At 37.9% G+C, this 22,556-nt stretch overlaps 5 protein-coding genes across 7 annotated transcripts; 1 reads left to right on the top strand and 4 right to left on the bottom strand.

Annotated features, from left to right (window-relative positions):
* Nucleotides 1-37: 37 nt before the first annotated feature.
* Nucleotides 38-2,141, bottom strand: LOC113761163 (copper transport protein ATX1). Of its 3 annotated transcripts, none has more exons than XM_027304026.1 (4): nt 2,030-2,141; nt 1,272-1,347; nt 383-563; nt 38-316 (listed from the first exon to the last, which is right to left on the bottom strand). In XM_027304026.1, the coding sequence occupies exons 1-4, from the start codon at nt 2,036-2,038 to the stop codon at nt 289-291; spliced, it is 294 nt and encodes a 97-aa protein (XP_027159827.1). In that variant the 5' UTR covers nt 2,039-2,141; the 3' UTR covers nt 38-288. The 3 variants fall into 3 exon arrangements, with proteins under 3 accessions (XP_027159827.1, XP_027159826.1, XP_027159825.1); XM_027304025.1 differs by having other exon boundaries at nt 350-563; nt 2,030-2,137; XM_027304024.1 differs by having other exon boundaries at nt 38-563; nt 2,030-2,137.
* A 2,932-nt stretch (nt 2,142-5,073) lies between these two features.
* Nucleotides 5,074-6,452, top strand: LOC113755935. Its single transcript, XM_027299788.1, has 3 exons — nt 5,074-5,104; nt 5,186-5,482; nt 5,671-6,452. Exons 1-3 carry the CDS (start codon nt 5,074-5,076, stop codon nt 6,450-6,452), a joined length of 1,110 nt encoding a protein of 369 aa, XP_027155589.1.
* Nucleotides 6,453-6,870: 418 nt separating this feature from the next.
* Nucleotides 6,871-9,519, bottom strand: LOC113755922 (GDSL esterase/lipase At5g03610-like). Its single transcript, XM_027299786.1, has 7 exons — nt 9,438-9,519; nt 9,198-9,311; nt 8,832-9,056; nt 8,287-8,567; nt 7,585-7,606; nt 7,214-7,507; nt 6,871-7,082 (listed from the first exon to the last, which is right to left on the bottom strand). The coding sequence occupies exons 1-7, from the start codon at nt 9,517-9,519 to the stop codon at nt 6,871-6,873; spliced, it is 1,230 nt and encodes a 409-aa protein (XP_027155587.1).
* Nucleotides 9,520-10,953: 1,434 nt separating this feature from the next.
* On the bottom strand, nt 10,954-14,809 carry LOC113761834 (organelle RRM domain-containing protein 1, chloroplastic). The gene is made up of 9 exons (XM_027304985.1): nt 14,310-14,809; nt 14,043-14,143; nt 13,580-13,826; nt 13,385-13,482; nt 13,239-13,304; nt 12,615-12,701; nt 11,803-11,871; nt 11,586-11,692; nt 10,954-11,482 (listed from the first exon to the last, which is right to left on the bottom strand). The coding sequence occupies exons 1-9, from the start codon at nt 14,705-14,707 to the stop codon at nt 11,408-11,410; spliced, it is 1,248 nt and encodes a 415-aa protein (XP_027160786.1). The 5' UTR covers nt 14,708-14,809; the 3' UTR covers nt 10,954-11,407.
* Nucleotides 14,810-20,977: 6,168 nt separating this feature from the next.
* On the bottom strand, nt 20,978-22,262 carry LOC113761429 (zinc finger A20 and AN1 domain-containing stress-associated protein 4-like). Its single transcript, XM_027304413.1, has one exon. The coding sequence runs from the start codon at nt 21,759-21,761 to the stop codon at nt 21,255-21,257; it is 507 nt and encodes a 168-aa protein (XP_027160214.1). The 5' UTR covers nt 21,762-22,262; the 3' UTR covers nt 20,978-21,254.
* Nucleotides 22,263-22,556: the final 294 nt, after the last annotated feature.

The raw sequence follows: 22,556 nt of genomic DNA, 5'->3' as shown, positions 1-22,556 counted from the left end.
GTTGGAAGTATACCACAAAATCAAATGAAAAACTTAGTTACAACATGAATATCGGCACCTTGATAAATTTAGACAGCCAAAACACTTTCTAGTTTCTGTTGCATGGAACAATATTCGAACATCTCAAATAAAAGATAAACGGAGCTTACAGTTAATTAGCGAATACTGAACACCACACACCGAGGTATTGTATATGTTTATTATTGTTGACCCGTAACATACATTTTAGCTCCTTAAGAGTAACATAATAAGTGAAAGCAACAGCTTTCTGGCCACTAGTGACCCAAATTATGCAGCTGCAACAGTTTCTGCGGGCTTCGATTCAGTTTCTGCAACAGTTTCTGTGGACTTCGATTCAGTTTCTGCAACAGTTTCTGCGGACTTCGATTCAGTTTCTGCAACAGTTTCTGCGGGCTTCGATTCAGGTGCAGCTGATGCTCCTTCTTCCCAGAAAGAAGTCTTCTTCCCGGTCTTTGAAACAGTCTGAAGGACTGCTTCAGGCTGTACATTACCCTTTACTGTCACTTTCTGCTCCTTAAGATCAATGTCAAATGATTCCACGCCTGAAAGTATTACCACGAAGCGCAAGTCAAATATTATACGTAAACCAATGTTCAACATGTCAAGACCACTCCATCTTTATAAGAAGTAAAGACAGTCAAATATTATATATAGAACAATGTTCAACATGTGATCAGTTGATAAAAATAATAGAATACTGCAGAGTCTGCAGTGGTTTACGAGTCTGATATAGTCGAATCACTTGCTATATGAATGGTATTTAAATTCTCAGCGCTATATTGGCAAACTTCTATCTTTTTTTTTTTGGCAATTAACAAAGAAACAGCCAAGTGCTGAATGCAAATATCACTAGTTTCTTTTGATCAAAATAGCACTTGAAACTATGGCCTGGTGTAAAGTCAGGAATTATTAAGCCGGCTACCATGCAGTCTGAAATAAGCACTGAACGACTAATCAATCAACAAACCTTCATTTCTATTACTTTACAAGAACATGAAAGTTCTGGGACAGGCTTATTTGACAGTTGAGAAATGATTTGTAAAATCAAGCACCAACTTAACTAACCAATTTCTCTAGGTGGCCACCAGATTTTGCACAATTCTGACAAGATATTACAGCAAAAGGCTATATTGCATATCCGAAGAGCATAATCAACATGGTCAGGGGGCACAGATTTTCCTCATTGATAGTTTCAAAGTCAGTGGTGTCAATGACAAACAATCAAATGAAGAATAGGCAAGTTGACAAACCTTCCATTTTGCTTAACACCCGATTCACAGCTCCAACACAGCCTTGGCATGACATGCCAACCTTGAGGACAACAGTCTGCAAACATGGAAAATGAGAAATATTAAGGTCAGAATTACAAGTCGAGTAAAACATTGCTTATATTCCCATGCTACTTCCCCAGTATCGTCGAATCCAAAGTATCGTCTGGAAAATACAGATTTCAGCAAATAAATTAGCTAAAAGAAATGCTTAATTCAACCGGAACTTCCAGATAGAGTGTTTGGAAATAATAATTTCCCTTTTTTTTCTTGACCAGTGCAATTAAGCATCCAATCACTGAAGAATAAACACAAAGTTACTGAACTTGCTAGTCAAAACATAAATTGATCATCTAATTTTACTGCAAATTGCCTGCTCGATGCTTCGGTAGAACCAAATGATAGCGGTGAAAAGCGTTGTATTACATTTTTTAAAAAAAAAGACACTTTTACATACATAAATATTCAAGAACAGATGAGTAACCACATTATCTTTCAAGAACACGGAAAATAGCCTAATTTCAACTAAGCAAATTACCCCGATTAAATCTTAGGGCACCCAAATCAGTTCTAATTCGAGAAATTTCGGGTAGGGCAACTAACGGGAAACTTTTAGCTAAACTATGAGATTATGCTTCGCAACCTGATTCCACCTGAATTTACAAAACTAATCATGAATGCTACCAAACAAGAAATCGGAGGGAAAGAAGAAGAGGAAGAAGAAGAAGAAGAGGGAGTACCTGAGACATGATTGCTGATGACTGAATTAAAATTATCAAATGCCGAGAGATAGAAGTAGGATACGTGGGATAGACGGGTGTGCCTTAAATTGCCAAGTCGGTGGGGGTATTTATCGACTGAGAAAAAGACGACGAGGGAGAAGAAAAAAAAATTGCTAAATAAAAAATTCTGCGCAGATAAATTGGAGAAGTCAGCCGAATCGGGATTTTAAAATACCCTTAAATTTTGATTCGTCATGCCGCGTAATCGCACACGACTTCCGTTGTAAATATATTAATATTATTCTTTTCTCTGTCTATGCGTACTCTTGGATAGGGATGTAATCGAGTCAAGTCGAGCTCGAGTATTGCTATACTCGAGCTCGACTCAACTTATATGTACCTAAGTTGGAGCTTGATTCGAGTTCGACCGAGTCCAAAAAATCGATACTCGAGACTTGACTCGAGAAACTCCCTTTAAACTCGAGACTCGATTCGATAAGGTTCGACCTTTTGGCAAGCCTTATCAAGTCGAGTCCAATCAAGTTTCTTGACTCGACTCTGAAAATGCACACTTCTGCCCTTATGAAATTTTATTATAAAGAAGAGTATATTGTAAATTCAATATAAATTATATCCATAACGGTCATTTTATAATTATAATATATATATTATTTAAATACACCCCGACTCGACGAGTAGCTCGACAAGTCACGAACCTCGAAATATTGGCTCGAAACTCGACTCGAATAACAATCGAGTAGCTCGCGAGTAGCTCGGCTCGCGTACATCCCTACACTTGGACGTTAAAACACTAGTACAGGTGAAGAATTGAGGTTGCAATTGCATATTTGCAGCTCCAAAAATAAAAATTGAACTACCGAATCTGGAGGAAATGAAGAAAATCATCGTGTTCTTTCTTTCTTTTTTGTTTTTGTTATAATTTTCTAGATGCCCGAATTTCACTATAGTGTTTCATGTTGATCGTTGAAGTTGACCCAATGATCAGAATTCTTAGAAACGATTGGTTTGTGAGGAGAAGTGAGAGGATTTTTTTTTTTTAACAAAAAAAAAAACACACACCTTACGTTTCAATAGATCATTGGCGAAAGGATTGTGAAAACTTGCTTTTGTAATATCGATTTATTATACAATGATTTATAATGTCTCAGATGATTAGTATGAACATTAAACCATAGATGCAAATCATACTCATCTATATCATCCCCATCTATGTATAAAAAATTGTGTATCACTTTCATAATATTAACTATCAAATGGTCCAGAAAATATGAGAAATAAGACGATATTCAATTTTCACATATTTATGTAATTTATCCAAAAAAAGAGATATACGATTGTTTGGATAGTTATTTTTTTAAAAAAAATTTATCTTTTTCGTGATCTCATTTTTTAATCAGCATTTTTATCTCTTATACTTTTTTCCACAAAAATTTTTTTTTTTTTTTAAAAAAAAAACAATCCAATCCGGCTCTTAAGCTCGGTGGATGGCCAAATCTTAAACTTTTCATCAGATAACGGGTACACCAAACATGTTGGATTCCTTGAAAGCCATTTGTTCTGGTCGGCCTCAGTCAATCATCATTTTCGAATAAATCCACTATCATTGGCCTGGCCAGCAGTAAGAGTTCTTTTTTTTTTTCAGAAAAGAAACAGCAGTACAAGTCGGTCCTTCTTATTCACTCTTCGCCATGCAATTCCACGTACGTCCCAACTTTGTTGCAGTACAAACAGTGGAGTACAAAAGTGAATGCGTACAGAACTTGGTAGTACAAAAGTGCGTTTTCAGCTTCTCGTTTCCCATTTCATTTGTTTTTTTTATTCGCCTGTTCTATCATGGCCCATGGGTACCGCGTTATAAGATATGACTGGGCTTTTTTGGACTCTTCATACAAGATGCGGCTGGAGTATCATTATTGGATATCTTTTCCTGGACTTCTTTGGTGTACTGATGCTGCTCGATTGGTATGATGAACTAGGCCCAAACTTGAAAGGGCTAAACTACAAAAGCATTGCGGTGAGTCCACCCAAACTGCTGTTCCACAATCTAGTAATATTTTTTGCATTAATCTTTCAAATTCAAATTTTGCATGATTGTTATTCATCCAACGCTGATAGTGTATACACCGTCAATGTAGAAAAGATTTACTCATATTTTTTATTAATATATTTAATACTGTCAATTACACAAATAAGAGTCCACAATCTTCTCTTATTTGTATTGTATCGTATATGTAAACTTAGGATTAATTTTTTATACACTGACCATCCCTATTGGATACATGACAATTTATCTGAATTTAAATTTAAAATTTAAAATTAGCTTATGTGTCATGTATCCAACGGTGATAGTGTATACATATTGTCAGCGTATATAAGATTTACTCGTAAAATTAATGAATTCTGCAATCTTGTTTGGAGCATTTTTATTGGTTAAAAAACAAATTTTGGACAAAACAAATATTTTGTTATTTTGTTACTTTGGTATTGTAATTTCCAAACTCCTTACTTCCTTTTTACTTCTTTTTTTTTTTTTTCCGGAAACGTTAGACCTTACTTCCTTTTTACAGATTGCCAATAGTTGTACAAGTCACCAACGCATGACACATGTTACACAGCAGCTGAACAAGAAACACAAAATAGATAAAAAAAAGAAGGAAAGACGTTACTTAAAATAGAAAACGCTTCCTTTCCGCCTGTGGCCTCACCCTTTCTTTCCAAAGGAAAAAGGGACTAAAGAAAAAATGGAAACTGGTTCAACAATTTATCAGAGAGCAACTTTGATAGCCTACATGGTTGGTTGAACTTTGAAGCCCTTGATGCACTAGTAGCAATACGTGCAAGTCTCTTCATACGGAATACACTGTAAATATGAAAATCTCGTGAAAGAACATATGGTAATTGGTAAAAAGCTTCTCCAGGTTCAGGCCTTTCAGCTTCAGGGGTTGCATTCTTTGCCTGATCAAGCTCCTGAACCATAAGGCATTCTCTGAAAAAAAAAAAAGGCAAGCCATTTTTTTCTGGGTGGAAGCCTGGCCTAAAACATGACCCCCGCTTTAGCCACCCCACATGTATGTATATAAAGGGATGTTTAGGTAGTTTAATTCCCACGAACATCATCTGTACCAGTTTCCTATTCATACATCATCTTACTAGCACTGACGGAAAAAATGACTCCTCTGAGATGCATCAATTTCATTTTTCTGGCCTTTTGGGCTCCTGCTGTCCTCGCGGTGATGGCCGAAAAACCCCCAGTTCCTACATACCTAATCCCCAAACCCCCTCCACCGCCATCGCCAGTGAAACCATCAGTACCCGTGATACCTGTCAAACCCCAAATCGTGAGATGCCGCTCCAAATTGTTTCCTCACTGCTTCAATATCCCCTTCCTTTGCCCCTTAGACTGTCTTACCAACTGTTATGTGGACTGTGTCACCTGCAAGGCTTACTGCAGTAAGTTCAGTAACTGTACATTATAATTATTACCACGGCATTCCCCTCTCTAACATAACATTGTGCTTTCCACTATAATTTGGGACTTCAAAATCGTGCTTGGACTAATGCAGACCAATGTAGCTCTCTAGTGCAAGTTTTATTCTTGAATTTCTAACTTTTGGCCCTTTCAATTATTCTATCTCCAGGTTGCAACTTTCCCGGCGCTGTTTGTCAGGATCCACGATTCGTTGGGGGCGATGGCAACACATTTTACTTCCATGGCCGCAAGGATCAGGACTTCTGCCTGGTTTCGGATACCAATCTTCATGTAAATGGTCATTTCATTGGCAAAAGAAAACCCAATTTGCGCAGAGACTTCACTTGGGTGCAGGCCATTGGAATAATGTTCGACGACCACAGAATCCTCGTGGCCGCAAAAAGGACTTCAACGTGGGACGACAATGTGGATCGACTCGCTATATCCATTGATGGAAATCCGATTTCCCTCCCCACTGAAGAAGGATCCAAATGGCAACTTCCGGCCCCGTCCAATGTCAGTATCATGAGAACAAGCAACAATAACGGACTTGTGGTTGAAGCCGTGAACAATTTCAGGATCACCGCCAATGTGGTTCCAATAACAGCTCAAGAATCAAAAGTTCATGGTTATGACATTACTGATGAGGATTGCTTCGCCCATTTGGAGCTTGGGTTCAAATTCTTCAACATCACCGATTCAACTGATGGAGTTCTGGGACAAACCTATAGGAGCGATTACGTGAACAAAATGAAGGTGAATGCGGTAATGCCAGTCATGGGCGGTGACCGTAAGTACTTGACTTCGGGACTTTTTAGTGCCGATTGTGCTGTTTCTCGCTTTGGTGGGAAGGTTCTTGAGAAAGCCAATTCTGCTTCTCCTGTGCATGAGTATCCAGCCTTGAACTGCAAGAGTGGGATGGAAGGGAATGGCTTGGTTTGCAAAAAATAATTAAGTTGCTACAGAGCATGTTGTATGCTGAATGATGAGCTATAAATAATTGAGTTTCAGAAAAGTCTTATTAGAAATGAAGTGATCATAGCTTTACATGATGTAGCCGCTGTAGTAAATTGCTTATTCTGATTTCTGTTTATGGGTTTTTATTATCAATTTGCATTTAGTTAAACAAACCTGGAAATTATTGAAACACGTTCGATATTCTCAAATTTCTATAATAATAATTATAGGCATCATACATAACTGATCGCATGGTCTGGTAGTCGAATCCTTTTAAGTCTATAGTGTAAAAGCAAACCTCGACAAACCAAAGAGAAGAGATTAATACATCCAAGTACATGAACTTCATCAATACTACAGTAGTTGTTTGAAAAGCCTCACTGGCACATATGGAATATTTATACTAGTTTGATCAATTGAGGAGGCTCTGAAGAGAAGGTTTCAGAGCTGAATACACTGCTTCCCAACCCTGTTGCGAAGGATGAATGTCATCCCAGAAGAATTGCTTGAGATCCTCGCATACGATATACTTCTCTATTCCAAGACCCTTGACACTTCCACATGTATAACCCCTTTCAGTACCAACACAACATGGACTTAATTGATCCTCAAACGTCGAATTTCCTGCATTCATGGACAAGAAAAATGTAGACAGGCCAATTTAATTTCTCGCGTTGTATCAACATTGTGGATATATACCAGATAGATTTGAATTCTATGCATCTTGATATTTGCCTGGTGCTGTGTATGATTACCTGGATGGTTGTTTTGCAGGTTCAAGGCAGACATGAAAGCGCTATAGAGGTCAAGGATCACAAACACAGGAGCACCAGCTTCATTGTTAAGATTCTCTATGTTTTCCTGCAACATTTGGTTGTGGAATTTGGCCAGCGAATTTCCATTTTCACTGCAATTTTTATGTGACATGGAAGCAGTCGTTATGGGCAAACACCCTAAGGGGTGCATTGCTGTAACGCCTACTCTCCGCACTCCTAATCCATGTATTCTTTGAAGATCCAACACAAGCTGGCTCATGATTGATTTAGTGAAAGCAGGCGAATCCTGTTTCAAGTACGTACGTTTTTGTTTTCGAGTGAGATATTTCAGTAGTAATACAAAATTAATTTATTTATCAGATCACTTATATTCTTTCCAGTGAATTTCAAATCAACGATCCAATGCTTTCTTGATTTCATGAAGTTCGAAATTAGGTGACAGCATACGAGTTTGCTTAAGTTCCAGTATACTGTACATGGGGATGTCAAGAATTTCTAAACTACCGCACCTCACCTTCATTATGATGGAGACTTTTATATCCTATAACACTGCTTTTCCAATGTTCCACATCAATCCAAGGACTACAAACTTGAGCCATTGACATGAAAGTTGTACAAAGTATAATAAATAACTATGGATGTAATTTCTCCTGAAATCAAATCATAGGTAACTCGTAAAATTAAATTTTTTTTTTAATATTGAGTAAAACTAAAATTACTTTTTGACTCGATAGCAATATTGAATATCGATGAATCATAAACGCTCCTTTTCGATTTTTCGATCATTTTTTTCATTTACTTCTACCTACCTCTTGTTTTTGATCGATCTACTAAAATTCCAACCAATAAATTTCAAAAGAAAAACGAAAAAGGACCCCAAAATGAACTGGAAAACTATTGCTTACAAACTCTATATTCTTAAGCTGCTCGGCTAACATGCACAATTTCTTATCCGAAAAAGGACATGTACAACTTCTAATTAACCACACAGTTTATCTATCAACCATAGGAACTGCACAGATGGGATTAGCTTAACTACTTGTATGACTTACCTCATTGGTGCCACTTTTGCCAAAATAAGCAGCATAGTCGTTGCCAGCCACAGACACTAAAGCAACTGAAGAACTCATGTTTTCTGGGCTGTACACTTCTTCTTCTTGAACCAGTTGTTGGAAAACATTAATCTGTGTTGTCATATTTGGTCCATTAGCCAATGTTGTGAACACACCTGTCCCTCCTTGGGCAAAGTTCAATCCATTTTCCAGTGCAGATTTCTCGCCTAATCCCAGCCATTCATTGAAGGGCACTGGAGAAGTTGTGCCAAGAAATGAAGCTGAATGTACAAATATGATGAGGGTCAAGCAAAATTTCACAAGCAGCTAGCATTGAGAACTACTCATTGTATTGTATCCATGCAAAAGATTTAAAAGCCAGGAAAGTAATTGTTATACAAGTTTTACAAAACCAAAGATATAACAAAAATAATTTGCTAATTTGGTGGTAAAAGATGTTCCAAAAAAATGAATAAATTTTGTCGACTATTTCATACAGGAGCCCAATAAGCATGCGGGTCGGAAATTAAAGCAATGTGTAGTACCTATGTAATCAGTGAGAACGCGACCGTCAGAGAATCTGCCTGACGGTTTACCCGGAAAGCTCACCCCATATGGCTTCTTCCAAGAGATTGCTGTGGATTTTGGCGAATTACCGGTGTCAGCATATGAGTCACCGAAAACAAAAAGCTTCGGCGAGTTCGGAGCATTTTGAAGATGATGGTGTCCGTTGAGATGACGGTACTGCACTTTGGCACCAGTTACAGCTTCTGCACACCGATCATCAACACGCCAAGAAAGACATGATAGTTTAGTTAGCAGTATATCAGATTCTTATGTAGAAGTACTTATCCGGCAAAGCTCAACCCCATATTGAATGCTTTCTATTGCTGTGGATTTTGGCGAATTACCGGTGTCAGCATATGAGTCACCGAAAACAAAAAGCTTCGGCGAGTTCGGAGCATTTTGAAGATGATGGTGTCCGTTGAGATGACGGTACTGCACTTTGGCACCAGTTACAGCTTCTGCACACCGATCATCAACACGCCAAGAAAGACATGATAGTTTAGTTAGCAGTATATCAGATTCTTATGTAGAAGTACTTATCAAAGTGAAGTAACAAAGTGTTAGCAATTTGCTTTCTAGCTAACCCGGAGCACAAGCTGTCCAAGAAATCGAAAGGATGAAGAATGTGAAGTATGCCGAGGGATACAACATTGTATGCTTTTCCATCTATTAATTATGCGAGAAGCGAAACTAGTAAAAGGTCCGGAAAGTTGGATTCTTGCAGAAGTAGAACGCAGCTTCAGGAGGTAAAATGGAGTATTGGAAGAGAGTAAACAAGATTGAATGCAAGAAGATGTGGGTGCATGGCATGAAAGCTGCAACTAGCCCGGCTATTTATCAAGAATTTGGCTGTTGGTTGAAGGCCCTACGCATTGTACGGGTTTATTCTTGCATAAACACGTGTTTGATTAGAAAAAAAATACTAGGCACATGATTTTACACCCATGATGAGTAGTTTTCAAGTAGATTAGCATTGTGTAGTTTTTACGTAAACAAGCATTGTGTTATAATATCTTGAAACTTTTTTTTTCATCATATTACGTCCCAAGTCTAAAATCAAGAAGACAAGAAAGTAGCCCACTTCAGAGCATCTTTCTTTCTGTCTTTCCTTTTCTGGCAAATAGGTTGCGGACAGTAAAAAACTGAGATTGCATCCTGTTCCAAACCCCACAAAATAAACTCTATACTGTGTTGTCTTCATGATACCAATCAAGAATATGATTAAATGAGACCAAAAGGTGGCTTCTTTCCTTTCCTTTTTTTTAAAAAAAAAATAAAATCTGGAGCTAGAATCCACGGCAAGGAGGAGCTTCCTTAAGCATAGGTTAAGACGAGTGTATGGTTATAAAAACCTTATGAAACAAGAAGACCAATGTCATAGATTAGTTCTTCATAATCATAGAGAACTAAACAACATTTGGACGCAGAGAAACATAAGCTCATTGGATGGGTTGGAAAACAGAGTTCGAAAGCTAATGCAACACTTGGAATTAGGAAGGTAACTGTCGCACTTAATTATTTATTCTATTGAACTGAGGGAGGCACCCAGCAATTGCAAAATATCACTGGGAGCAAAATGAGGTAACAGGGATGTACATTCAGACCAACGTCTGAGTAGTTGTCATTTTCCACAGCTTTAAGGGTTCGTTTGGGAGCGGAGGATTTGGACAGAAAAGAAAGGGAAAGAAGAAAATGTTAAGTTTTCTTTCGTTAGTTAATTTTTAGTAGGAAAGAAAAGAAATGAAATGGAAGGATTTAAAAAGATGAATAGTTGTCAAAATTTTTTCTCCCAAATTGGAAAGAAAGTTTGAGGAAGCTTGTCAATTTCTTTTAAAATGCCTATTTTGTCCTTAAAAAGGTCTTAAACAAATATTTAATAACTTCCATATTCAAAATCATTCCACTAATTCTCCAATCTCTTCTCTTCTCCTCTTCTCTCACAACTTAAGTTTTCCCTTCTTCTCTTTTCTATCCTAAGCTCCCAAACTAAGCCTAAAGTAAGCTCACACAAGTTGCATACAAATTAAAAGTAATTGCGAGGCATCCATGCTCACCAGCCATTTTCCTCTCCTGCATTTCAATAATCTTGAGGCAAAAACATTTAGCGTCGAAACCTTGAAGAACGTGTAAATTGCACTAGATTAACTGTTCTGCACCCTAAAAAACCCAGCATTCAAAAGGAGCAATAGGAAGTGCCATAGGGAGTAATCCTTGTGAATTTGATTTCAAATTAACCAGGATGGATTTCCTCCAGTTTGCTGCAATATGATCCTATTATCCTAATTCTCGTCGTTGGAAGCCAAAACTTGAGAAATCAACAATTCTCAGATGGAGGAAACAACGTTGAGAGAGCAGCCCCTAAAACGGGTCCAACAGTGCTTTGATTCCGACTAGTCAGGGGCCCAATGCGGTCATTGGATACCGAGAGGTTTACACCAAAAAAAAACTTGAGAAATCAAGGCAAACTCGGGCTTGCTCGAGGTTAAGGTTAGCTTAACTCCACGTAAGTTAAAAGGAAGGCTGAAGGCACACTGGAAAAAATTCAGGTAGCTGGTCAAGGGCGTCCTCTGGAATATTTTGGTGGATTTTTCTTGGCGACATCAACAGTTATCATCCACCCATTGATTATCTGTAATCATAGAAGGAAACAATCTCAGCTTGTCTTTCACACTGTGAAATGACTAAAATTCAAAATCTTGCTTCACATAGAACAATTACGCTTGTAAAGCTACCTTGCCATTCATCTCTTTAAGGGCAGTGGCTGCAGCTTCCTCAGCGGTGTACTCTATAAAAGCATAACCCTTGGACCTTTTAGAGATCTTGTCCATTATGATTTTAACTGCAAGTGGTAATAGATTAACACTAAACCAGGTTAGAATTATGTGAAAACAAAAAAAAATCGAAATTACCATAACCAGAGAAGTCCTTCAGTGCATTTAAGCATAATACCTTCAACAAGTTCGCCAAAACCTTCAAATGCTGCCCGCAGAGTCTTCTCTGAAGTGTAAAATGATAGACCTGCCACAGGATGCAGTAAGACACATTATGTTGGCTTAGTACATTGTGAAGAAAAATGTGTTGCCCCATGTGAATATCTCTTCCCCCCCCTTAAAGCTTATAAATATTCATATCAGGCACGTGCAATGTAAAGATTTGAAAAAAAAAAATCACTACAGAAGATCAGGGCACAGTGGCAGACCAGGATTTCTCACATGCAGATTTGGATCAAGAGAGAATTTGATTGAATTCTAAGGACACTATATCAGAAGACCAGAAGTTACTTTTTAGCTCCATCTAGATTTTCTTCACTTACATAATGATAAATAGCATAATCATTGTAATCACATGACAAAAGCTACTTGTCATACTACAAAAGTCCACTCGCCCTATCTCCAGAATTTAAAGAAAGACAAAAACAACAAAAAGGTAACAAACAAAAAGAACTGTGGCAGTAGATGCTTGCAATCAAGCAGTAGCTCAGGGCTAGAGTGCTGAAGTTAATTTAAGCCATTGGTAATCACGTAGAGCATATCAACCAATTAAACAGTAGCTTCTTGGACAAAATTTAACAATAGACTGTCTGATCCAGGATTCCAAACTAGGAAGGCTGCATTTGACTGTCTAATACACAATTATGATTATGAGCATTAACATCTATAGGAATATATGTATCACATTTCAGCACTTCTCAGCAAAAAGAAAAGCAGTTCTAAAAGATAAATGACAATCAATTGTTAACGGGCATGGAAGCCACACGATACCTGTGACAAAAAGCTTCTTAGTCTTAATGTTTGTCACTTGACTCGGTGATGAAGAATCTTGAGGGCCACTATTTTCTAACTTTTCACCTGAGAGAAGAGTATTGAAATTGTTTTTTAAGTTTGCTAAAGTAAAGCAGAAACGTGATTGTGGTGTGAAAAGATCATCCACAGAAAACAATCCAACTGAACAAGTCCACTGTACCAACTGACACAGTAACAGGAACAATGGTGGGGATGTTTCACTCAACAAATTAATAATCAATGCTAAAAGACCACCTCATTTTCTGATTTGTACTGATTTTAGAACCAAAAACAGTAGCAGAGGAATAAGGTGAAGTTCTGCAGAATGAGAAATTATAAATGAAATAGTTCCACCTTAAAGCCACTCTTAAGACCTATGATTTGAGGACAAACTCATCCAAAGTCATTAAGTCAAGTATGCTAAACATGAATTGACCTGTAAACATTCAGACGTAACCATATATATTATCAAGAAAGAACTACTAGACCTCAAAATGGGAGATTTGCTGATACAGAATTATCTATAAAAACAAGACCCAAGGGTTTTCTTCATAATGTAGAACAAAATGACCTGACTCATGAAATGAAGGTAGTTAGACAAACCTCCATAATCTTTATCATTGGACTCAAAATTTTCATCCAGACGAACTGATAGAACACTGGGAACACCTGCAGTAGATAAAGACATTGAGTGTGATGTGATGAACAAACCAATGCATCATAATGAACTTGCAGGGAGATATACTGACCAGCTAGCTCCTGTACACATGCATCGTCCAGTTCACAACAGAACCCATAATTTGATTGCAAAGATACGTGATATATGCACATTTGAGCGTCATTTTCACTACGATGAATGGCGCCTCAAGTTAGATGTATATTGATATTCATGATGCAAACAAAAGAAGAACAAAGAAAGAAATACACAAAACTCAGCTACTTACTTCCCCATAACCTTGGTTAGAACTCGAACATAATAATCAACAACCTGTTTCTTGGTGATTAGCACACCAAGTGGCTTCTCAACACGAACAATCCAGTGTTTAGAAGTCCCGGGAGTAAATAACAAGGGACTCCTGCTGTATAAACCTGATGGAGGATTCAACTCAACTCCAGACTCCGAGAGTCTGTAATCCTTTTGTACAGAGCCAAAATCGAGGTCCGGCCTTACTGATAGAACACCTGGTAAACCTATTGCCCATGCGACAGTAAAGTCAGCTCAACTATTGCTCCTCTACACATTCTCGAAGGACAGAACAAAAACCTATAAAAATGTGTTCAAACTTCTGGCAATTGACAAAACTAAATATTGAACAAGGCAAAGATTTTATATTGATAATTAATTTCATACGATAGAAAACGAAAGAATGGAAAGGAAAGAGGAAGAGACAGTTAAGAAGAACCTACGAGCTAGCTCATCAGCTGCATCTTGATCAATGTCACAACAGAACCCATAATTGTTTTTGGTGCAACAAGCATCATATATACAAATCTGGGCATCTTTTTCACTGTCCAAAATGGCAACTTGGAATCAAATTGACGAAGCCATATGAATGAAATTTAAAACGTTAAAAAGCAAAATTCAAGGAAAATACTTGGTGCACGCAACAGATTGCATTATAAGTAGTAAACAAAAAAGAAGACATCTTGTAAAGGTTATAGAGACATACCCACCTGCCAACAACTCTTTCAAGGTTCTTCACATAGTAATCGATGATTTCTTCTTTGGAATTAAGCTCTGGACTAGGTTCCTGCATTAGAACCATCCAGTGGCGTTGAGGACTGGTATTATCACAACCAGCTGATATTGAAGGCAAGGAAGTAGTAGTAGTAGTACTAACTGCTGCAGATACTGGGACTCTTGTTGTTTTAGAGGAAAAGGAACGAGAAGAATTAGTAAAAGAAGAAGAAGAAAGAGTGATAAAGGCGGAGAGGTTTTGTGGAGGAGGGATTTTAAGGGGAAAAGGGACGAAAGGAGGAGAAATTCGAGATGGGTTTTTGGATGGTTTAACAGAGAATGATGATGGAGTTGGCGTGAATAAAGAAGTAAAGGAAGGTAGAATTACTTCCATAGATTATTTGGCTACCATGCGATGCCAGAAGCCAGCCTTCCTTCTTCACTCAAATCCCACACACTCTCTCGGAAGCTCAGAATCAAAGATGATTATGCTGAGATTTTTAGGCAACGGGCATGAATAATGTTTACAGGAATGATACTTGTTTGGGCGGACCGCGGCGTTCAGGTTGAATTGGCTCATCCTGTAATTTGTTGGGGCTGGGGCTGGGCCTGGGAAATAAAATTGGGCGAGACGAAATGTTTACTTGCGTACCAGAACGTCCATGGATCAGAGCCCGCGGATTTTTCAAAGAAATCTATACTATTTTTTTTTTCTCAATAACGATAACATTTACTCCCTCCGTCCCAAAATAAGGGACGTTTTTGGGGATTCTAACTTATTATGCACAGTTCAATCAATTTGAATGTGAGACATTTTTTTCCAATCGTGCCCCTTTGACGGATATCAAATCTTAATTGCTGTCTATGGTGATGTGAAAAGAATCTGTGGGTCCATGTAAAATGTAAGCTCTTTTTCATGCTGTTGCCAAGCACGCGCCTATTTATGGCCATCAAAATTTTTGGTGCTGTCCACGCACCTTTTTTTTGGATGTCTATTTATTGCTTTTGTGGGTTCCATCATACTTGTTTTTTATTTTATCAATGTCTCTTTTGAGGCTACAAATGGAATGTTAGAGAAAAAAATTGTAGTGTGACTCAAATTTTGGGACATGAAAAAAGGTGAACTATGACAATAACAATGGGACGGAGGGAGTATATAACTTAGGGCCTGTTTGGAACCTGAGTTTTTTGGGAGTTTGTCTAAAACTTTACTGTAGTGCACTGTAGAAGTTTTTGAAAAAATTTTGTAGAAATTTTTGTAAGGTGAAAAATTTTGTAGAAGTTTTTGTAAGGTGAAATTAGAGGTGGCAAAATGGGCGGGATGGGCGGGATTTGCTTGGGTTTGTGATGGAACCGGGTCATATGGGTTTGGGCCCAATCTTACCCATATGTATTTTGGGACTAAGTTGGGCGGGATCACTTTGGGATGGGTTTAGATTGATCCCGCCCAATACCCAAATCTATTTTCTACATATTTTTTTCCTTTAATTCATTTTTATTTTTTATATAATTTTAATATTTTTGATTTATTAAATTTTTTTTAATTTTATTAAATAAACATGCAAGTGCTTTATATTCAGGATTCCCATCAAAAATTGGATTAACAAATAAAGGAAAAAATAGATATACAGTCATATTCCAACATATATCAAGATGGCCAAGGTACTTAAGGTATTGAATATTTATTCTCATCATTGTCCAAAGATGACAGGTCTAAATTGACTGAAATGTTGAAAATTCTTGTGCATAATGGCTAGGAAAACTACTAGATTATATTCTCTAGTATGACTATAAAAATTGTTAAAGATAATTTTTGAATCTAAGACTCCGTTTGGATTGGCTATTTTTTCAAAAAATAAGTTTTTCAAATACAATGTTACAGTAATATACAATAACTCAAAAAACATCCCATCCATATTAGTATATCAAATATTTCAAAAAAATTTTATAGTAAAAATTTTTCATATACACTGCTATAATAAAATATTTCAAAAATACCCCCCAAAAATAGTTAAACCAAACAGAGCCCTTGTTATTTGAGCCCAATGGGTACCCAAGTATTTCCCAAGTATTCCCATCAATTAATGGGTACAATTGGGATTTGTCCCATTTTAAACCCAATATCAAAATCCAATACCCATCCCGCCCAAAGTCCCCATGGGCATGGGTAACCCATTGGGACTTGGGACAAATTGCCACCTCTAGGTGAAATATAATGTTTCCTTTTCTAATGTTTTTCTTTCTTTTTCTTTTTCTCTTTCTTTTTCTTTTTCTTTTTCTTTTTCTTTCTTTCCTTTTTCTTTTCTTCTTCTTCTTCTTCTTCCCCGTTACCTCCGCCACCCCTAGCAGCCACTCCACCAGCAGCCACCCCCCACCCCCTCTGCCCCGCCTTCCCTCTCCCCCACCACTACCTCTGCCCCTTCCCCCTCTGTGACGACCCCCACCTCCTCCTAAGGCGTACCAAAGGGTTCGGTGGACCGCCTGCCCAACTCTCGTCAGAACTCACTCACTCGTAACACGTGCATACATCCATGGACCATAAATAGCGTCGCAATTCAAGCTTAGAATTTACATTGATAAAAATCATGGTACAAAGCCTCAATATACTCAAACTGGTTCAAGGCGTATACAATCCAAGTACAAAACATTCTATTCGAGGAATAGCGCGAGTACAAGTCAAAAGTCAAAACAACTAGTCTACGCTAGTCTTTACATATCTCACGCCTCGCTCGTACCCCCTGTAAGGAAAAACAAATAGCGTAGTATGAGCTAAAAGCCCAGTGAGGTTCCAAATCACAAATTGACCATATTAAAAGTACACGTATCAACGTAGCAAGAGATAGCGAGCTTAACAAGTTCACGAAGATAAACACTAATACTTCAAGTAGCAAATTTTCAAACGAGCAAGTATAAAGTGCTTTTGGTTTTCAAAAGGTACAACAATCCGATAAGCAATAATCAATTTCAAGTATAAGGATACGGAAGGCTCTCAGGAGCCAAATTCCCATTTGCATCTCCAGAGCTTGATCAAGTAACAGTTGACACTCCGTCAACTTTTAAGTAAACAACCAATCCAGTAGAACACCATTTAAACGACTCTCCGTCCACCGTTCAACCCCCAACTGGGCCCAAAATCCTCAAGAAACACGGGTGGTAATACTCGAATATACCGATTAGTCGAGGAGATATCACTCCATTCGACAAAACAAGAGACCCAGGGTTCGTTACCCAATCGACCAAACCCTTGCCGGCTCGACTAGAGTAACTCGCCACAGGGTTTCTGGAATTCCAGGAAGTGCGCACATCATAAACAAGTATATCAAGTCAATTGCAACAATAAACAAGTATATCATGTAAGGGCAAGTGCGATAAAGTACACTCTTGCCCTATCAATTCACGTATATAACATGTACTCATATTGGTCACGTATCAAGTTCAAGTATCTAGTGCAATTCGGTATTTGAAAGCACTCACCAAAAGATATAGTGCTTCTAGTATTCACGTTCAGTTATACTCCAGGTTTGGAGTCCAGATCTGCGATAAAAATTCAATTTGAGAACTTTGAAACATGACTAAGATTCGAAACTTAGACGTTTTGTTCAATAAAAATCAAGAAATTGGAATTCACTTGGATAGTAGTCGTGAAACACTTGCTCGCTTTTTTAAACAGTAAAACTTTGTAACATTTATACTTGAAATTGTCATGCGAGTTGAAAGTATAAGGAAAACATGCTTCGAGCAATCATTATTTCATTTCTCAAGGGTACAAGTTCTGCCAAATCCTTACTTATATACCTCGAAACAAGAAGACTCACGTACCCTAGATGATTCAAGTACTATTCATATCAACTCGACCCAAGTCGCAAGTGTATTTTTATAGTCCTCGAGCGTAAATTTGGGCAGCACGCCCTTTGTGTTTACCTAATTTTCCAGCCATTTATGGCTTCATTATTTTTCTCTCAACCAATCCCAAAGTCATACATATCATAGATTCAAGTAAATAGCCATTCCATAGGCTCATAACAACATAAGAACAAGAATCAAAGTAATAACAAGTGCGGAAATACAATCTAGCAAAAGACAGATTTGACGCGTGGTTGCGGAAATAACACATCCGAGGCTACGCTTATCGGATTGAGGCGCAACTTATACAGTTTCGAAGCTAAGATACAGGGCTACAATGTTCATGAAGATCACTTAGTCCGGTTTTCAATGCAACCTAGTCAAATCCTCAATTTACAGAACCAAAATCCAACTAGTCGGCTATTTAACCGCTCTGCACTGGAATGGTCATATCTCAGGTTACCAAGGTCCGATTAAGGTGTTCTTGGAGGCTTTTAAAAGCTAAATCAGAATACTAAAACTTTCATGTTTTGGAAAAAAACTAAATCAGTACGGATCCTAGTGAATAAACGTGATAAACTGGATAAACTGACCAAACGGACTACTGGGAAAAACCTTAAAACAGTGAGGGTATTTTGGTCTTTTCACGGCCTACGTTACTCCGATTGAGCTGAAATTTTGTAGGTACCTATAAAATACCATTCTCTATAACTTTCATGTTTTAACCTAAGGCCAATTAGGCCTCTAACATGCAGCAACAAAATCGGGCAGAAAGGGGGGAAATTTTCCAGAAATCTGGAATTTTCAGTTTTCAATCCAACCTTCCTTGATTTCTTACTTCCAACACTACCAAAGCCCTTTATATAACCTTATATACAACATATACTAGCTATACAATAAGTTTAGGCAGAAATTTATTAAACCCTAACTTGCATATATCATCCAAAAATCATCACAACAACTTGCATATCTTATAATCAAGCCAAAACAGGAGCTAACTATCATCTTAAACCAAAATTTAAATGGACAACAACCATGATCAGATTTTATACCTCAAAACAAAGTTTGGAAGAGTGATACTCCACCTCCTTTGGAAATTTTTGTTTGCTCTAGCTTCTTAAGACCACAACTAGTACTTTAATCGGTTTGGAAGTTGATTTTCCCACTTGGATAGCTAAGATCAAGAAGAAGGAAATTGTTTTCTTGCTCTCACTTTCTCTCTCTCTCTTGACCACCACCTTTCATTTTTTTCTCTTTCTTTCATTGCTATTTCTAGCCTCTAATTTCGGTCAAGATAGCTGGAAATTGAGAAGATATTTTGCTCAAATATCAATAAGCTTGTATGGTAAGAAAGTGGTGGTCAAGTGGTGCGTTCAATCGGTAGTGCGCGGGACCCGCTGGTTCACGCCGTTTTTCTTAAAAACACACGTACTAGGGTTTTTACTTCCTATTCACCAACCTTATCTCATTGCTCCTAATCACATATTATTTCTCACTTAAAAGTCACTTTTAATCACCAAATTCGATCTTTGCTCCGTACCGAAAATTCATCCGGCGAAAAATCGCAAAAACCCTAATTTGCTCCAATCTTGAAACCGAAGAGTGAAACCCTACTTTCTAGGTTTATTTACACTTATTGTGGAATGATTGGGTAGTAGGGATTTAATAAATAGTAATTTCCAAATAAAAGGCATTTTTGAGAAAAATATAAGAAATTTGCGGGTCCTCACACCCTCTGCCCTGCCTTTCCCACCCCCCGCCTCCCCTGTTCCTCTTCCCGCTTCTCACCATCTTTCTTTTCTTTTTTCTTTTTTCACAGAGAAGTGGGGAAGGAAATGGGGGAAACACAGAGAGAAAAAAAAAAAGACAAGATGGGAGGAAGAGGGGGAGAGGGAAAAAAAAAGAAGACCGGCACTGGCACCGGAAATCGGCGCCGGAGGTGGTGGTAGGGGAGGAAGAAGAAGAAAAGGGGAAGGGAATTTTTTTTTTTTGTGTTTTAGATATTTTAAGTGTGTAGATAAAAAATTTTGGAAAGTTTTTTGGGGTTCCTGTAGCAAAAGTTATTAAAAAACTAGTAGTTAAAAAATTTGGTAAAAAACTAGAGTGCCAAACAGGCCCTTAATCTATCATTCCCTTAATCTAAACGTCCATGTATCAAAGCCCGCGGATTTTTCAAAGAAATTTATACTAGTTTTTTTTTTTGTTAATAACGATAACATTTATATAACTTAATCTATCATTCTATTCTTCAGAAAGGAAAGTTCAAATAGATTGTGCAAGAAATTAGCAGATATATAGATTCAACTAATCAAAAATATACTCTTACACCACCTTTAAATTTTTTAAAATTTAAACTGTAGATAGGTTTAAACCCTTATGAGCTATAGCCAAAAAGGAACTTAGGTTGTGTTTGGATTGCATTTTCCGTCATTTTTCATGGAAAAATTACTGTAGCGATTTGATATATGTGAGGGAAAAAGGTGATAGGGAAATGTGATCACAGAAAACGACAATATTTTCCGACGGAAACAAGCAATCCAAGCAAGGCCTTAAGTTCTTTTAACTTAAATCCTTTTCTATTTTCTAGTGGCCTCTGAGCTTTGCTCAATGGTTGAAATTTATACCAGTTCACAACTTCAAATTATTCTTTTAGTTTTAAATGATCTAATAGTCCAATTTCTCATAATTGTCCAAAACAAAAGTTATCAACAAAGCAAGAAATAAAACAATTAATTGAACGGATCATGGAACAATTAATTGAAGATTTTAGTCATCTATTTCAAAGGAGTAATTATTAATTAAGAAATAAAACACAAATCCCTTTTTTTTTTTTTGGAGGGGAAGAGGGGGGCGCTGGGAATTAATATTGGTAGTGAGTAGACAATCCCATTTTTCAAGAGAATTGAAAATGGTCCATCCCTCCAACTAATATCCACCACATGAGAATGAACCTAGCTGTCTACTACCAGAATCGATTAAACATTTCCATCCGACAATCTCCCGACCGTCGATCAACCATCAAGGGGCCCGCAATCAAAGATCGCCCTGTACTTCACAATCATAAAACAGGCACGCATCAATAATCTCCATCCAACGGCTCAGATCTTATCAAGCTTGTCGGCCTTAACAACCGGGTTGGCCTTGGCGATAGCCTCTCTTCCCATAGCCTTATAATCAACAGTACAACCGTGTTGCTCGGGGTACCTGTGGGATGCGCAGAACGTGATTCCGCACCTGCACTTGAAGCCCGTGAATCCCACGCGCCGTCTACAACTCGCGCACCGGTTCGGCTGCGCTGCCGCGCCTGCGGCTGGAGCTGCCGATGTAGAGACAGTGTCCTCCGCCGGCGCCTTCGGCTCTGCAGGATTAGCAATAGTATCAATTTTGACATCCGGTGAAGGGAGAGGCGAGACCGAGGATGTCTCCGGCGGCGTTAGGGTTTTCTCCACGGCCAATTTTGCGTCTTTCAGTTGTTGCTCTTTCAGGCAATGATCTTTGTAGCACTTGGAACAGAGGTTAAGAGTCGTGGGGCTGCCGAAAAAACCGCAATTGTTAGCACAGAGCCTGTGGCTTCCGGGCTCCTGCAATTTTTGCTCCTCCGCCATTTCCTTTGGTCTCTTCCTTTCCTTATCAGCCTGATAAATTACGACGAACTGAAAAAAAAAAAAATCTATTGCACGAGCGATTGATCGATTTATGCAGATCAACCAATCGCTCAGGTGAAATTCGATGGCGAACTTGGGCGTACAAGAGAAACAGGAAAATGGTTATAAAAGGTGAAATAAGATTTTGAGAGCGGATGAGAGAAGAGGCCGTGAAAAAGCGGAGGGGGAAGGACGAGGGATGGGAAGAAAAAGAGTAGAAAAAGGCGGTTGGCGGGAGCCGGTTGGGGGAGGGGGGGTGTTGTTGTAGGGGAAAATGATGATGACTTGTGAGAGATTGGTGGACGTGGATTGAAAAGAAAGGTGGGATTGAAAGAAAAGTTGACGGTGACGAATGAAGCTCAATAAAGAAGACAAGTGCAACTAGGCATGAAATGAGGGCTGTTAAAAAGTCCAACTGCTAGTAATTGGTTTGGATTGACTCGGCTACAAAATCATTTTATATTTATATTTTTATGTTTTTATTTCTTCTAGTTTTTTATTTTATGTTTATTTTTTGTATAATATACTAGGAAAGGAAAGGTGGAATGTATGTATAATATGTTTTATTTTATTTCTTCTATTTTATGTATGATATTTGGAATAGATGAGAGTCGAACCTTGTATATCTTTGTTATATGGCCACTCAAATTTAAAAATAGACAAGGTGGAATGTGTAAATCACACGATTGTGAGAATAGCTAATGTAAATGTTGAAGCTCCAAAGGTAGAAAAGTCACAATGTCATTGCATAAACTT

This window comes from Coffea eugenioides, chromosome 2, assembly GCF_003713205.1.
Source record: "Coffea eugenioides isolate CCC68of chromosome 2, Ceug_1.0, whole genome shotgun sequence".
NCBI classification, from domain to species: Eukaryota; Viridiplantae; Streptophyta; class Magnoliopsida; order Gentianales; family Rubiaceae; genus Coffea; species Coffea eugenioides.
This window is presented reverse-complemented; position numbering and strand designations above follow the sequence as displayed.